The sequence below is a fragment of the Nannobrachium achirus genome (genome assembly GCF_963921795.1).
Source record: "Nannobrachium achirus genome assembly, chromosome: 12".
In the NCBI taxonomy this organism is placed as follows: domain Eukaryota; kingdom Metazoa; phylum Chordata; class Actinopteri; order Myctophiformes; family Myctophidae; genus Nannobrachium; species Nannobrachium achirus.
Genome location: NC_137832.1, coordinates 6,538,058 through 6,555,605, shown reverse-complemented (window position 1 = coordinate 6,555,605; position 17,548 = coordinate 6,538,058). Strand labels below are relative to the sequence as shown.

Sequence of the window (17,548 nt, the reverse complement as noted above, 5' to 3'; positions counted from 1 at the left end):
GTGTCAATGACGTCTCCTGCTTTCCTCCTGCCTAGTCCAGACGGTCATATTAGACTGGATATTGTCTGTGATTTTAGATATTTAACTGTTGTGATTGATTTGGCATTAGTGTTCTTCTAGCTTATTGGTACTCAAATTGAAGTGTCTTGTAGGCCTACTTGGCCTGAAAAAAGGGTATTGGAGCAACCCTATTTTCTAGTTATTAGCTAAAGAAATCGGTACACTGTAAAAAATAAAAAGTTGGGAATACTCAAAATTTTAAGGCAACAAACTTCAGAAAACTTTTAAGTTTAGGTCAACTTAGAATTTTAAGTTAAAGGAGCTATAGTCAACTTTTTCATTGTAGGTGTACATCCTAGTCTACAGACTAGGATGTAAACAAAGTACGGGTCCTGTAAATGTAAACAAAGGGCCAAAATGATTATTTTATCATTATTTTACGCTTTTTGTGGTCATTTTTTAATTGAAACACATATATGAAGCTTATTTTTTTATAAAATATTTTCGAAACATTATTTTTATTTTAGCATCCGTTTTTCAAGAAAAAGTTGACTATAGCTCCTTTAAGCAAAAATTATAAAAGTTGAGGCAACTGAAAATGTTAAGATAAACCAACTAAACCAATTTAAGCAAAACTTAAAGTTTTATGTTTGATTGTTTAACTTAAAAGTTTTCTGAAGTTTGTTGCCTTAAAATTTTGAGTTTTCCCAACTTTTATTTTTTACAGTGTATCGGAAAAATCTGTTTTGGCAGGTCAGACCTTCATAAAACCGGTGGATCGGTATCGGCCAAGAATTTTGCAATCGGTCCATCTCAACTTCTAACGCTATGGACCAGAGCTGGGGTCCTTGAAATTAGAACCATTCAGAACCATACTTATGATGATGATGTTGTTGTTGGTGTCAGGGACCACGTGCAGGAGAAGGTGAAGCGCGCGGAGCGTCAGTTCCGCAGTCTGCAGCCTCACCACCAGGGCCTGCTGCCGGCCGTGCTGCCTAACCTGGCGCACATCTCCCAGTGTGTGGAGCACAACCAGGAGGTCCTGCACGCTGTGGTCCTCAACTGCATCCACATGTTCGAGAACATGGAGTATGGAGAGGAGGTAGGACACCTAACCTTTACCTCAGGGTTCCCCAATTAGTTTTCCCCAAGGGCCGAATTATGTCTAGGGTACCAAGCCGAGGGCCACAACATTGCAGGGGGGGGCGACGGTGGCGTTCCGGCTACTCCAGCGACAGTTCAGATATTGTCGTTGTCGGGTGAAAATCTTATATGTCCAAAACCGTTCGTTTTGCATTTATCATTTTAGAAATGATTTAAACTAGTGAAAACAGCCGATCTACAATCACACAACGCCTCGCATCGCCTCGCATCGCGAGGCGTTGTGTGCTTGTAGATCGGCTGTTTTCACTGCTTTTGTGCGACGGCCTTGTATGATGAAGCAGGGCTTTACTTTGCGAAAGAACATACAAATTTGGAGATACGAGGTTTCCACCCGACAACGACGATATACTGGTGTTGTTGCTGCTCTTATACCACCATTATTACTGGGGTTGGTGGGGGCCAGACAGCGGCCCGCGGGCCGCCTATTTGGGAACCCTGCTTTACCTTATTATAATAATAATACTACTACTGAAAAAGCAAAACAAAATACAGTTAAAAAAATCACACTCGTGTGAACTGAGCGGTGGTGTGTGTGTGTGTGTGTGTGTGTGTGTGTGTGTGTGTGTGTGTGTGTGTGTGTGTGTGTGTGTGTGTGTGTGTGTGTGTGTGTGTGTGTGTGTGTGTGTGTGTGCCCCCTGTGTGTGTGTGTGTGTGTGTGTGTGTGTGTGTGTGTGTGTGTGGCCCATGTGTGTGTTTGTGTGTGAGTGTGCCTGGCCTATGCCTGGCCTATCCTGAACAACAGCGCCCCTCCCTTAACATGTGTGGTCAGAAAAGGTTACTGCAGGGCCAGGCTACATACCCGGAGACAGACAGACATACAGACAGACAAACAGACAAACAGACAAACAGACAGACAGACAGACCCACACACACGGCCACGTATAGGAGCGTTGTGACCACGGCTCAAAAAGGCATGGGCCACAGGTCCACGCACCTAGGCTGGTAATCCAGACCAGCCTTGCAGCGTTGCAGGTTCGAGTCCCGATCCTGACAACCTTTGCTGCGTGTCACCCCCCATCTCTCTCCCTGTTTCCTGTCAGCCTACTGTGCATCTATCAAAGTATATGTAGTAGTAGGCTAGTAGTAATAGTGATGTGACACGTCGTGAGCTTGTAGATCGGCTATTTCCACTATCAATGTTCTTAACTTAGTATAAAGTTGTCAAATATGTCAGTCATTTCTTTGTATATTTATTTAGGCTATAAATATCTGCCATGTGCAGAAGCCTACAAGCCAAACAGAAATGTAACTGTCAACGACAAAAACACAATTAAACCGTTGATCGTAGTTATTTGAGTGACAATTAATCGTCATGTAAAATGTCATAACTGTGACAGCCCTAGTGAGGACATTTTGTCTCCTCTCCCCCCCCTCCCCCCATCCAGGACGACCTGAGGAAAGTGCGTCCGTCCTCCACCTTCGACATGGACAAGCTGAAGTCCACCATCAAGCAGTTTGTGAGGGACTGGAGTGAGACGGGCCAGTCTGAGAGAGACACCTGCTACAAGCCTCTCATCCAGGAGATCCAGAGACTCTTCCCTAAGGACCAATAGTGAGTTACTGTATGCATCTTCCCTAACGACCAATAGTGAGTTACTGGGCGATATAACAATATAATATTGATAACAGGATATATGATATGATACTACTGTGAGACTCTAGGATTTTAGACATTGTAATGTCATGATATGGCGTAAGATAAGTGTCGTCTTCTCCTGGTTTCAATATGTTAAGCATTATTTTATACATCCACAAACTCTAGACCGGCTACAACATGTACTGTAACTAAATGCATGGCTGTGCATCGAATCTGTACCGTATAACATATAAACAGCATCATCATAATCCATCATCACAGTCCTCCTAGCATGTTGAGCAAGGGTTTCCAATGGGACAATGGGCATATTCCTATAGCACACATTGAGCAGGTGTTTTCAATCTGACTAGCACAGTGGTTCTCAACCTTTTCAGGCCGCACTTAAATGGGGACCCCCCCCCCCCCCCCCCCCAGCCTGACGAGCACTAAGAGTTGAGGCATTACATTTTGTATAACACGGTTCTATTGTGAATATAGCAGATCTATATGCTCACAACGCCTCGCGTTGTGAGCAATGTTTAATTTGTCATTTTAGAGGTATTAAAAAGTCCTTAATTTGTCACTTTAGAAATGTGCAGATACCCTCTATACACTTAAACTGTAAGTTGGTTTGTTTACTGTTGAGTGAGAAAACAATGTTGCACATTAAGTTAATCATCTGGGGACCCCCCAAAATAATGTGGGGACCGGACCCCCCTGGGGGTCCCGTCCCACAGCTTGAGAACCACTACTATGGCACACACGTTGAGCAGGTGTTTTCAACGGGACAGTCATATACTCCTATAGCACACGTGTTGAGCAGGCGTGTGACATGTATGACATGTATTTTATGGTCAGGTGTGTGACATGTATGACATGTATTTTATGGTCAGGTGAGTGACATGTATGACATGTATTTTATTGTCAGGTGAGTGACATGTATGACCAGGGGCGTCACAAGGGGTAGGAAAGTGGGACTGAGTTACCAGGGCCCAAGGTGGAGGGGCCCTAGTAACTTTAGCTATTGAAAAATAGCAGATATACAAGCTCACAGCGCGGCACCGAGTGCCGCGCTGCGAGCTTGTAGATCTGCTATTTTCGAAAAGTCGTGAAAATGTGCGCAAATCTTTGAATATATGTATTTTTTAAGTGAACATTTGTAACTCAAATTTTGCTTCTGGGGGGGTCCCTGGAACTAAATATTTTGAGATGGGGCGGTCCTTCACGTGAAAAAGTTTGAGCATCACTGACATGAAAACAGGTTTCTTGGCACACATTTTCATGATTTTTAAAAAATAGCAGATCTACAAGCTCGCAGCGCGGCACTCGGTGCCGCGCTGTGAGCTTGTATATCTGCTATTTTTCAATAGTTAACATTCATGGGGGGCCCGCAGTGAATCCTTGTACCCAGGGCCCAGAATTTGGTGTGACGCCCCTGTGTATGACATGTATTTTATTGTGTCAGTGATTTGTCCAAGGTCAGTGTGCTGGTTCCGGGGGCGGGGCTGGGCCGGCTGGCCTGGGAGATCGCCCGGCTGGGCTACGTCTGCCAGGGCAACGAGTGGAGCTTCTTCATGCTCTTCTCCTCCAACTTTGTGCTCAACAGGTAAAACTCACTCACTCTGGACCACTGTAGACACTAGTTTGATCCATTGAATGTTATTAGTCACATTGAACAACATCACATTTGAGATGCAGCACGGCACAGGTACAGTTAGAACATTCTGCCCAACAGGAACATCCCAAATAAGGCCTTTTACGGTCTTGTTTACGTCGGAAGTACTTGGCACTCAATTTACAGACATGGCAACTAGGCCTGGGGCGGTATCGACATTTTGTTACCGCGATTACCGTCTTCCCATTTACCGCCGGTACTGCGGTAATTACCGCACCCCGTATCTATTAATTAAGGTTCGGCGATAAGCCAAAATATTGCAATCATCTTCCCAAAAGTCGCCTCTCCACAGCCTGACTGCCCGAGTTATACTTCTCCGTACAGCACAGCGGTTCTGGCTTTGAAAGGAGCAGATCTACAAGCTCACAACACATCGCATCCGCGACGCATTCTGAGCTTTTAGATCTGCACTGTCGGGTTACCATAGTAACGTAGGCTAGCTACTTGTGCTTTTCAGACACAAACAGCTGTGTGAACAAACCAGAAGAGGACGGGTAGTCAGATCGTGTACAGTGATTCTGTAAACTCACGTCACGTCTCAACTCTCAAATCGCAGTGATTGAGTGCTGCTATATACAGGTTTTATTTACAAGACTTGACAGAAAAGGTTATAAAATCGCTGACGCGCCGCCGGACAGGGCACAACGCGCGACGCGGTGGAAAAAGTAAAATAGTTTCATTTTCGGTTTTAGTCCACGCGGCCCGTGCTCCGCCAGTAATCCGTATGAATAAAAAAAGATATGCCACAACACAAGGTATGTAATAACATCCTTGTGTCGTGTGGATTACAGAGAAAGTTTACGCTGCTCTGTACTCCTCTACGCGGCTGCTGTGCTGCCCTGTGTAGGTCTGACTGTCTGTGTCTCCCAGTGTGGCTTCCAAACATGTGGTACACGGCCCAGAGCAGAGCGGCATGGAGCGCATGCGGTCCTCGCTTCTCCCCTGTTTTAAAACTCGCTTGTTTTCCAATAAAAAATAGACTTTTTTTTGTCTTTTTTTTTACGCGGTAAGCACACTGACACCGCGGTAGACCTCGGTTTACCGCGGTATGGCGGTACGGCGGTTACCGCAACCAACCCTAATGGCAACAATAACAAAATAACATATAAAATATAAAATAACATACAAAATAACAAATTTACAAAAAAAGACACTATATGTTCAGCACAGGGATAAAGTGGGGATGGTTGTAAGGTAAAAAGGGTCTTGACTCAGGTCAACAACCAGCCTAATGGGTCGTATTTTATATGCTGTTGTCGTGCAGAAAGGAGCAGGATGCAGAATAGCTTCTTCCCAACTTCCCAAGTGCAACGTCAATGCACTGTCCCCCTGCCACATGTTTTTATGTTGCACTGCAAGTGACTGTGGGGGAACGATATTTCATTTTCTCTATGTATATTAAGTACATGGGGAAGGTGACAAAGTGATTTCTTGATTCTTGAAACCTCCTATATCCATTTTCAAACTTTTCAAGCCTACAACATGTCAGGTATCTGAAGTGGTCAAACTAGCAATATGATGCAAGTTCAATCAACCTGCGATTTCCTCAACTGGTTTGCTGTATGGCATTTGTGCCAAGTGTTAATGAAACATAACTAATGTTTGCATGTGTGTGGGGGTGGAATCGCATATTTGACCTTGGCCTAACAACATTTTTTCACCCCTGATATTTTATTTTGCTTATGGATCATGGTGTCTGCACTCAAGCTGTGTGTCTGCTTCTAACACGGTACGCCTCCACCCTCCCCCAGGTGTGACAAGGTGAACTCTCTGACCCTGTACCCGTGGATCCACCAGTTCAGCAACAACAAGCGCTCCTCGGACCAGACGCGCTCCATCCGCTTCCCCGACGTCAACCCTCAGGGTCTGCCGCCCGACTCTGACTTCTCCATGGTGGCCGGGGACTTCACAGAGGTCTACACTGAGCCAGGTCAGTAGATAGAGCCAGGTCATAGCCGGGGACCCACAAGCCCAAAAGCTCAAGGAATAGGGTAGGACCTGTGATTTTCTTCCGTACTTTTTATTTCTGTTTTATCTATTAGTTTGGTCATTAAGGTCCACAGAATGAGAGGCCTGCTCTGCCGGAAACATCGCGAAAAAAAGTTATGGCCATTTGTATATTCACTGTCCCATTGACTCCACTACACTGTGACTACACAGGAAAAGAGAAATATTAAAAAAAGAAAAAGATCTGCTTTAAGTAGCATGTGACGGGTCAAACTGGGGGTTCCTCATGATCCTGAATCCATTGCAAGCATTTGTTTTGCATGAAAAACATTCCTTGGGCTACATTTCGACCCCAGAAAATGGTGAAAAGTGATGAGTCATCAACAAAAAGTTTAAAAAGGTGATGATTCATCACTTTTCACCGTTTTCTGGGTCTGAATTTTTGCCCAAGGAATGTTTTTCATGCAAAACAAATGCTTGCAATGGATTTCTTTTTTTTTTTTTTTTTTACTTTTTTTTGATGACTCATCACTTCACCATTTTCTGGGATCAAAATGTATCCCAAGGAATGTTTTTCATGCAAAACAAATGCTTCCAATGGATTCAGAATCATGAAGAACCCCTAGTTTGACCCCTCACATGCTACTTAAAGCAGCTTTTCTTCTTTTTTTAATATCTTTCTTTTCCTGTGTAGTCACAGTGTAGTGGAGTCAATGGAACACTGAATATACAAATGGCCATAACTTTTTTTCGTGATGTTTCTGGCAGAGCAGGCCTCTCATTCTGTGGACCTTAATGACCAATCTAATAGATAAAACTGAAATAAAAAGTACGGCAGAAAATCACAAGTCATCTCACATCCTGTAGGTGTGGGTCCCTGACTATCAGTAGTTATAGAGGACTTCAGAAGGTCTATGCCAGGTCAGTAGTTCAGTCAGACAACTCTTGGATTGAATTTAGAATATATTTGTATTGAGCATTTACTGAGCTCGATATATGAAGCATAGTTTGGGTCAGGACTCTGTCTCTATTCATTCCCTGTAAGCATAAACATTTTAGATAAAATTACAGGGAATTAATTAAGACCACCAAAGCCAAGGGGATCTAGAAACGGAGCCTATAGGGGTGGATGATGCTGGGGAGGTGGTGGGATTGCAAAACATCAGCAGCGGGCAGGGCAGCTGCACAGCCAGGAGAGAAGCCAGAATGAAGCTGTAGGCAGAGGGATTTAAATACCCGTATTTTCCGGACTATAAGGCGCACTTAAAAGCCTTTAATTTTCTCAAAAAACTACAGTGCGCCTTATAGTCCAGTGCGCCTTATATATGGATCATTCATTGACATTGACATTCCCTTTAGCACAGCTCCATCTGTTTGATGCATAACGCAACGGTAGCGTCTATTATGTGCGCCTTATAGTCAGGTGCGCCTTATATATGAAAACAGTTTGAAAATAGACCATTCATTGACAGTGCGCCTTATAGTCAGGTGCGCCTTATAGTCCAGAAAATACTGTACCTGCCCTGATCAGGCAAAGAGATCATGTGACTGATCACCTGATCAGGGAGGCACGCCCCCTGAGTTGTCTGCATGAACTAGCTATGCAAGCTGCGTGTCATTTAGCGGTTGTATATTTCTAATGAGTCCTTGAGGTAGCCTGTGTCCACCATACCATGTTGTTGTTCTCTTACCAAAAACAAGTGGCCTCTAAATAAAACGGGAGCCAATGTAATCTAGTAGCCAAGACTGGGGTGATGATGCTCACGTCTTATAACGGCTCATTCGCACTGCCCGCGACGTCGTGCAAAACACTGTCCTCATCTAGAGCGTCGACCACTGCGTTGCAACGTAGCCTGAACCAATCAAATAAATAAATAATAATAAAAGGTGTTTGGGGGGCGGGACATGGCCGTGAAACCTCGCTAAAATAGAGACTAATAGAGACGCTGCACGATGCGTCGCCTGCTTTCCTCCTGCCTAGTCCAGACGGTCATATTATACTGGATATTGTCTGTGATTTTGGATATTGTACTATTGTGATTGATTTGGCATTAGTGTTCTTCTAGCTTATTGGTACTCAAATTGAAGTATGTCTTGTAGGTCTACTTGGCCTGAAACAAGGGTATTGGAGCAACCCTATTTTCTAGTTCTTAGCTAAAGAAATCGGTATCAGAAAAATCGGTTTTGGCAGGTCAGACCTTCATAAAACCGGTGGATCGGTATCGGCCAAGAATTTTGCAAACGGTCCATCTCTACTCTGTTGCTGTGTTCCTAATATACACAATGTACATTTGGACTTGATGAACTCTGTGCTAGATGCTATCCCTAATCACATATAATACTCTTTTTCATATAATGTTTTACTTTCTCTCTCCCTCTCAGAGTCCTGGGACTGCGTGGCCACCTGTTTCTTCATCGACACGGCTCACAACGTCTTGGACTACGTGGAGACCATCTGGAAGATCCTCAAACCTGGAGGGGTCTGGATCAACCTGGGTGAGTCCTGCTCACTGGTCGGTAGTACTCACTGACCACCACACTGTTCTGTTGTATAAACACTGCTGAAACATAACAAACAAACTGATTGATGCCTTCTTAGGGGTGGGCGATGTATAAAAATACAATATCACAATATTTTCCCAAGCTGTATCATGATACACAATCTTTTCATGATTATTCTTCATGTTGTTTTCTATGGTTATTTAACAATTTTGCTGCCATTTTAAACATAGCTGTAGTAAGCAGCTGCCAAATTGTCCTTACCTTTTAACGTGGGCACGCGCACGCATCGTGCACAATCTGTGCGCGACTCATCTAGTAGACGTGTAGACTCGGTGACAGCTTTCGAATAAAAAAAACCCCATTGAAATAGACATATCCGTTGCCACGCTGTATCCCTGCTTATCCGCCAGTGTTTACATGAAAAAAACATTGAAAAAAGCCAGCTGTGCGCTATGGTAACACGTGGACACGTTCGCGCACATAGCAGACGAAATGTGCGCAGATCATATGCCAGGCGGGTAGAGGAATCAAACAGCTACAAAATAAATAAAAAATACTATTCTATGGCCATGCAGTCAGCTCACTTGTTTACAATGAAAAGCTATGCGAACGGAGCTGCGACTGGACGTCAGACCGGATATGGAAACCTAGATCCGGTCCAAACGGGAAATACGACCGGATACAGTTAGGGGGCGGGCCTAAAGTCTCCGAAACGGCTATATACAGCGATCATACTTTTAATCGTTTCATAATGATTAAAGCTAATTACATTTCTGTGAACGACGGGCATCGCAGAGAGGTACAGCGAGAAATCTCCGGTTTCGACGAGGATCGCAGAGTATGAGTTAACAGTACAACCACCTATAAGGTAACAAAAACCAAAAGAAAAAGGAGTAACAGATCCATTTAGACCAGTGGTCCTCAAAGTGGGGTCCAGGGACTCTCTGGGTTCCTTTTGGGAGGTCTAAATTGATACAGTATACAAATGAAACCAAATGGACCCTTACAGGTCCATTTGGTTTCATTTGTATTCTGTCAGAATTAAGGGGAGTCCTTGACATTTTAAAGTTTGAGAACTACTGATTTAGACAAAAATGCAGGTTTAAACGAATTCTGCAATGAATCTCTGTATTAACAATTACACATTTTTTATAAGGCTCCCTCATTGTATCACGACATATACGTTATCTCCAAAAGGGCCTATCGTGGAGAAATTGTATAGTCTCAGCGATATTTATCACCATATCGCCCACACCTATGTCTTCTGTCCAGGTCCACTGATGTACCACTTTGAGAACACTGTTGTAAACACTGCTGAAACATGACAAACTAACCGTATCGATGCTGTTTCTCCAGGTCCGCTGCTGTACCACTTTGAGAACATGGCCAACGAGTTCTCAGTTGAGCTGAGCTATGAAGACATCAGGACGGCCATCGTTAAATTTGGCTTCCAGCTGGAGGTAGATGGAACTTCATGAATTAATCAGTGAAGTAGAACTACAGCAAAGTGTCCTTCTCGTGTTTCTAACTTTTCCCACATTTCCTCCATGTTTGTTATGAGTTAAAAAACTGACCCCAAATAAAACAAGCCCGTAGGCTTTCTTGCAGTGTTTATCCTTTTAGTTGACCTTGTACCAGTGAACTGTACTGTCATGTTACCTTTTCCTATGCACATTTCAATCAATCAATCAAACCCCCTTGCCTCCCCTGACACATTTCAAATACAGTACTCAGTTGACACTGGCATTCTTGGGACAATATAACTATTATGCTGTAGCTTATTAAAATTCACATCTGCATTCATATCTACCTACAGCTAAATGTGGGCAAAAACAAAACAACTGGTCATTAACACCCCCCACCACACACTGGGCTGATACCCCCCCCTTCCATGGAAAGACTGTTGAACGCTTTCACACATATCTTGAACTTCCTCTCAGAAAACAAATACATGGTACAGTAACTGGTGCATTTATACAGCGCCTTTATCCAAGCTGCTCTACATAGATTGTGCATTACATTCACCCACCGATGACGGAGGAAAAACACTAACTCTGGGGATCCCGGGATCGAACTGGGAACCCTCCGTGTTCTAAGACGGCCTCTCTACCCCTGAGCCACTGCCGCTCACAAACCCAGTTCGGATCAACACATAACCTATACCCATAAACAATCCGGCAACGACTGATGTTATCACACACGTACAGATGTTACCAAATGGACCCGGCTGTAAGGGACAAACTCTTTTGACATGAACAACATGGCCATCATCACACACCTAGCATTCACAATAGAGAATGACACTGACACCCTCAATTGTCACTTATACAATAATGCTTGCACAATAATGCCATCTGGACAGAGATATAGCTTTGAGATGACAATCTTAACAATTTCGCTTTAGTAGGAGTTGTCCACTCAACCATTGCAGCATTATGTAAGTAAGTACATCTTATTTATATAGCACCTTTTATCGAGAGATCTCACAAAGTGCTTTACAGGCATTGAAAAAACAAAAACAAAGGCAAGTAAGAACAAGGCTATACAGTTAGTTACTAAGAAATATAAATTAAAATCAAATGCCAACAACAAACGCCTGTTCAAATAGTAGCGTTTTGAGGTTGCTTTTAAAAATGTCGACAGAGGCTGCAAATCTCAAGGCTTGTGGAAGAGCATTCCAAAGTTTGGGGGCAACAGCTTGAAAAGCCTTGTCATCTTTGGTTTTTAAATGAGTCTTTGGAACCTTTAGCAGACCCTGCTCAGCAGACCTTAGTGCCCTTTTGGGCTCCAAGCAGCATTAAATGATAGGAAGTATGGATGTACTGTGGAGATTTTATACAGTATTATTTATGCTAATCTAATCTTCCTCCACCCTGCCCCACCCCTTAACCACTTCAGCCCTATATACATGATCATAATATGACCAAAAGCAAAAACAGTCCATCTACAAACTCACAGCAGTATGGTTCTATTTTTAGCTGAGCACCCATGGCCAAGGAAGGCACACCGAGGAAGCGCAGCACCCGCTCTAGTTTCAGATGAAAGGAATATCCTTTAGTTTCAACGTCCTGTGTTTTGTTTTATTTGCAGGTGGAGAGGGAGTCGGTGCTGACCACGTACACGGAGAACGACCGCTCCATGCTGAGATACGTCTACGACTGCGTCTTCTTCGTGGCGCGGAAGCCCGCGCGGCGCTACGCCAACGGTCAGCAAGACACGAGGCGGAGCTCGCCACCGCCTGCCAAGTCGCCGCGGCGAGAGGGCACCGACCACCTGACAACGTGACACACGGTCTGAATGACGCGGAAACGAGACGTGGCGATGTATTTAACCCATTCACTGGAGAGAAAGAAACTAAAAGACAATGGACTCCATGTTTTTTTCCCTTTCTGTCGTTCTTTTTTTATCCAACGTGTCTCTCTCTTTGACAAAGTTGTCTGATAATATTCCTGGTGAAACCTGCCGAGTTGCAGGTGGTAGCCATCGATTGAATCTGGGGCTTGAATCCGGTGCCCACTGAGCATTTATTGGGCTACTGGACGTCTAAAATACGGCCAAGCTAAACCTGGCTTATGACTAGTCTAAAAGTTAAAGTTCTTTAGTCGTTTAGGCTTAGAATAGACATTGATTAGCTGTTTTGTTAATCATCCATATATAGACCGTATCTATAAAGCCGTTGAAATGAAATTGTTTTAACGTTTAGACTAAGCCAAGCCGTCTAAGAGCACTTTCACTTTTAGACCAGTTCTAACCCGGTTTTAGACGGACGTCTGATAGCCGACCACGGCTCAGTGGGTCACTTGTATTCGCTTACCGTTTGGTTTTAAATGGCTTGTGTGCCCTGGTGAATGTACGTGATCTGTGGGCTTGCAGACTCCTTGGATCTCATATTATTCGTTACCTTTCGCGGCGTGAGAAGAACACAGCGTGCGCACAGCGGACATGATAACTGTGGGAGTAGGAGTTCTACTTCTGCATCAGTTACCTGTTGTATTTCTTTTCTTCTTTTTTTAACAATGCATTGAAAATCGAACCACAGCTCCTCTAATCCGTTGTGGATCCGAACCAAGACTGAAAGTACTTCAAAGGTGTCTAAAGAGTTAGAAATACCAATAATAGTCGGAAGTTGTTTTAAACTTATTGTATGTATGTATGTTTGTTCAGACACCTGCTCACTCCACAATAAAAGCAAATGTTACTTTTTAACTTTTCATCCACAGAGGTTGACTGTCTTTGTAAGCACAGCTGCTTAAAGAACAGAGGGATTTCTCAGAGCGGCAACCATCACTGCGGTGTCAAGTGGCCCCGCTTCCCACAGTGATACCGCAGCTACACGGCAGCACTCTGGAGAAAGGTCTATAGACGGATGCGTAGAGCAGGGGTTTCCAAACGTTTTTTTTTTTTGTCTCAGGGCACCCCATAAACATTTTTTTAATCCGAGGCACCCCTACATTATAATTTTCACTCCCAGCACGTTATATTTATAGCATATCGCCGTTGTTGTATGTCCAAAACCTCTATAAATCTCTATAAAATGTACTAAACTAGTGAAAACAGCCGATCTACAAGCACACAACGCCTCGCATCGCCTGTCCTCCTGTCAACATGTCAAAGTGTCCTTGGGCAAGACACTGAACCCCGAGTTGCTCCTGGTGTATATGTGTGAATGGGTGAATGTTATGCACATTGTAAAGCGCTATATGAATGCACCATTTACCATTTTATTTACCATTTAGCACCATAAGAAAAGGTTTAATTTATTTAAATATAAGTCAAGTTTTTAAGGAGTCATCCTTAAAAACGGCTTTGGTGTGCAACGGCTTTGGTGTGCAAGTCCTTCCCCTCTTAAGTTTTACGTGTAGAACTGAAGAGGTCTATGTTGCTCTGCTAAAGAGATATCTGGCTTTGTCCGGTTCACCAAAGAATGCATGGGCTCTGAAGTAAACTGAAGTGTGGCCTACATCTGGCCGAGATATGGCCTACATCTTGGCACAAACGGCTCAAAGTTTGGTTGTACAGTGTATGCCCAGCGTCCCATTGGCCAAGCTTCACTGTGATTGGCCAGCGGGACGCTTAATGAAATTGACTCATAAATAGCACCGCTCACTTCATACTAGGTGTGATTTTTCCCAGTACTTCAAACCTCTTTGCCGAAAATAGCCCATCTACAAGCTCTCAATGCGTCACAGGTGAGTTGTGAGCTTGTAGATCTGCTATTTTCTGAGAATGTTTCCCCCAGAATAGGGATGTGAGGGTGGTTAACGTAAAGAAATGTAATACAAATAAAGTCCCTATCACAAAGATTTGGTGGACCCCCTGTTGAAGACCCATGTACTAGACAGTGGGAATCTCTTTGCTAAGCAATGAGTTAAGAAACTTGCAACCGAATTCTCAACATTTTTAATATCAAGGACTTCCATTGATGGCAAATATCCCCATTTGATAAGATTTCCATCTGTGGGAGCTCTTATATTTGAGCATTAATTATTGTTATAACATGATTTAGTCAGATAAGCTCTTGTCATTTGGTCCAGAAGTCTGTATGTATATATATATACATATATAGAGAGATAACAGTTGATTGATTTAATACTTTATTAGAAGTTTGCTTAGCAAAAGTTACAGTTTCATGACGGTACAAATCACTGGCACAAGGTCAACTAAAAAGGGTTTTTGTCTTTTTTTTACACAGGAACCACTTTATGTATCTAACATTGAAAGACAGACAGAACAGTACTATGCAGAGGATAACATCAATAGCAAAAGAAAAGAAAAACCAAAGTCATACAGAAGAAAAAGAAAAGACAGCCCTGAAAAAACACTTACAGGCGGCAGCCGTTCGCAACTGGTAAAAGAAAGAAACATAGCCCAGCCCTACCCTCGCCTGCCCATTCTTTGTACGGTATATACCTACTGTATGTTTTTATCTTTTTATTTTTATTTTCCTGACTATCTACTGCATAGTACTGTGTTCTATCCATCTGTCATTCAATGTTATAGCCTATAAGATAGGCTACTTCAATGGTTTCCTATGGAAATAAGCTTAGTCTTTTCTAGGATCTCCTTTTAGTAGACCTTGTAATAATAATGAATTGCATTTTTATAGCGCTTTTCCAAGTGCTCAAAGCGCTTTACAATGGTTCATTCATTCATACATACATTGGAAAGTACCACTGAACTGTACCGTCATGAAACTGTATCTTTTCCTATGCAAATAAAGTAAATATAAATCAATCAATCAATCAAAAGAAGAACATAAATAAAAGGTATTTACAGTGGGAAAGGGGAGGTGACACACAGACACATCATCAAATTAATCGTTCTTATACATTCTCTAGTCATATTTAGTTACACATTATTAATGTTATCATTATCAAAGATAGCTAGCCTGGCTGGAACAACCTCCGCAGTACCGGCGGAAAGCCCGGTTTCTATGTACTTCTCAGTGGTCAGATCCGGTGTAGAGCCCGCCTACTGTATCCGGTCATCTACAAAGTTACAAACACGTACTCCGACCGTATCCGCTCTGAACCGGATCTGCAAATACATCGATCACGGACCAACTTTCCCGAGGAGGAGGGCGGGGACGTACAGCCGGTATACTCTGCTCTGATTGGCCAGTCAGACATGTCCAACCTTCTTATCTGCGTGTGCGTCCGTGTTTAGAACAAGTCGTGAGACAAAACAAACTGTGGATTTTGTATTAATTAAGGTACGTCAGGAGGTGATTTAACAAGTTGCAGTGATGACAAAAAGACGCGCGTCGTGTTGGGACGCAGCGGGTACAACCACCATGATGAAGAGGAGCTGTTGCAGCGGCTCTGCTGCTTCTCTCTGCGGGGATCGCACGCTGTTGGACGGCATGGCTGCTGCTGCTGCTGCTGCTGCCGCCCGCATGCTGGATCCTCACCGTCCTCCACCATCTCTGCTGCTGGCCGTGCTGGGCAGCCGCTGCAGGAAGAGACCATACAGTTATCATCATAATAATAGTAATGATTGTAATGACGAGGATCCTCCAGAAAGACACGGACCACCGGCTCAACGCAGGAAGACTTGTTCACAACACGCAGACGACTGTTACTGTGCCACTACAGGTCTCCACCACCACGCCTCCACCAACAGTAACAACACCAGGTCTGATCTCCATCAGAATAAACGTCTCCGACCTGATGATGATGATGATGAAGAGGACTCACCACAGACTACTAGATCAAGGACTGATGGTGGTGGGGTAAGTAGTGTTACCAGATGGGAAATGTTGAATTATCGTACCGGAGGCTCAGAATTATCGTATTTGACATGAAACTATCGTACACGGCCAAAAAAGAGAAATCACTCGCGCAAAAACGTAATTTCACCAAAAAATTACCTAGTTTTAGACTCCTGCGTGACAAAAACGCATCAGATATGCTGTGTGGAGGCAGGCAACTTCTTGGAGCTTACACAAATAAAAGCCTGAAACTGGTCTGGAAAGATGCAACCAGTGTTTTTAATGCCTCCAAGTACAGATCTAGGGTCAGATTGACTGATTTCCTGGCTTATTTTGAGAAGCCAAACCAGATCCCAGATCAGCAGCCAGAGAAAATAGTGAATTCACGCTCTTTTTGATGATATGCCGAAATTATCGTACATTTGGGCATTTTTGGAATTATTGATCGTACATCGTACAGAGGGTCAAATTATCGTACAAATACGATAATTATCGTACGTCTGGCAACACTAAGTTGAAGATTACATGTTATGCATGTGTTGTTAAACTAGATGTTGTAGTGTAATACCGTTGCTTGTCCACTAGATGTCACTGGTTAACCGTCACAAAGCACGTTATTCCTACCTGTTGAAATATCAAGTACCATCAGGGGTGGGCAACTTTGATGATGGAGATGGCCACTATTATTTCCACACTCACTCCAGAAGGCCACAATGCATAATACAGGCAAAAATAGCCGATCTACAAGCTCAAAATGCGTCGCTGACACAAACACTATTCAGGCGTCTGCCATTAGCTAGAACAGCGGACCCTGGCGTGTGGGCCGATCCACATCAAACTGACACCAGAAACGGTTCAGGGCTCTGCCATCACAACAGCCACACCAGGGGCCCCTACACTGTTCAGGGCTCTGCCATCACAGTAGCCACACCAGGGGCCTCTACACTGTTCAGGGCTCTGCCATCACAGTAGCCACACCAGGGGCCCCTACACTGTTCAGGGCTCTACCATAACAGTAGCCACACCAGGGGCCCCTACACTGTTCAGGGCTCTGCCATCACAGTAGCCACACCAGGGGCCCCTACACTGTTCAGGGCTCTGCCATCACAGTAGCCACACCAGGGGCCCCTACACTGTTCAGGGCTCTGCCATCACAACAGCCACACCAGGGGCCCCTACACTGTTCAGGGCTCTGCCATCACAGTAGCCACACCAGGGGCCCCTAACAGACACTGTTCAGGGCTCTGCCATCACAATAGCCACACCAGGGGCCCCTAACGGGATTTTCACAACATGGGACTAGGTTTGAACTAGGCCGCATACCCTGAAAATCTAGTACAAATGAAACTGCCTTGCCTCGTCTACAATAACAAAATATTTGGTTGAACTTAACGTCATCATACTGTGAAGGTATAGGATGGCAGTTTGGCTCCTGTTGGGTTTACTTTACAAGCTCCAAAGTGTACTTTTATGC

The 17,548-nt window shown here is 43.9% G+C and overlaps 1 protein-coding gene across 1 annotated transcript; it reads left to right on the top strand.

Moving 5' to 3' along the window:
- Positions 1 to 925: 925 nt before the first annotated feature.
- Positions 926 to 12,977, top strand: carnmt1 (carnosine N-methyltransferase 1). Its single transcript, XM_080738380.1, has 7 exons — positions 926 to 1,102; positions 2,550 to 2,716; positions 4,206 to 4,346; positions 6,167 to 6,345; positions 8,745 to 8,858; positions 10,221 to 10,324; positions 11,955 to 12,977. Exons 1-7 carry the CDS (start codon positions 1,073 to 1,075, stop codon positions 12,147 to 12,149), a joined length of 930 nt encoding a protein of 309 aa, XP_080594506.1. The 5' UTR covers positions 926 to 1,072; the 3' UTR covers positions 12,150 to 12,977.
- The last annotated feature ends 4,571 nt before the right edge of the window (positions 12,978 to 17,548 follow it).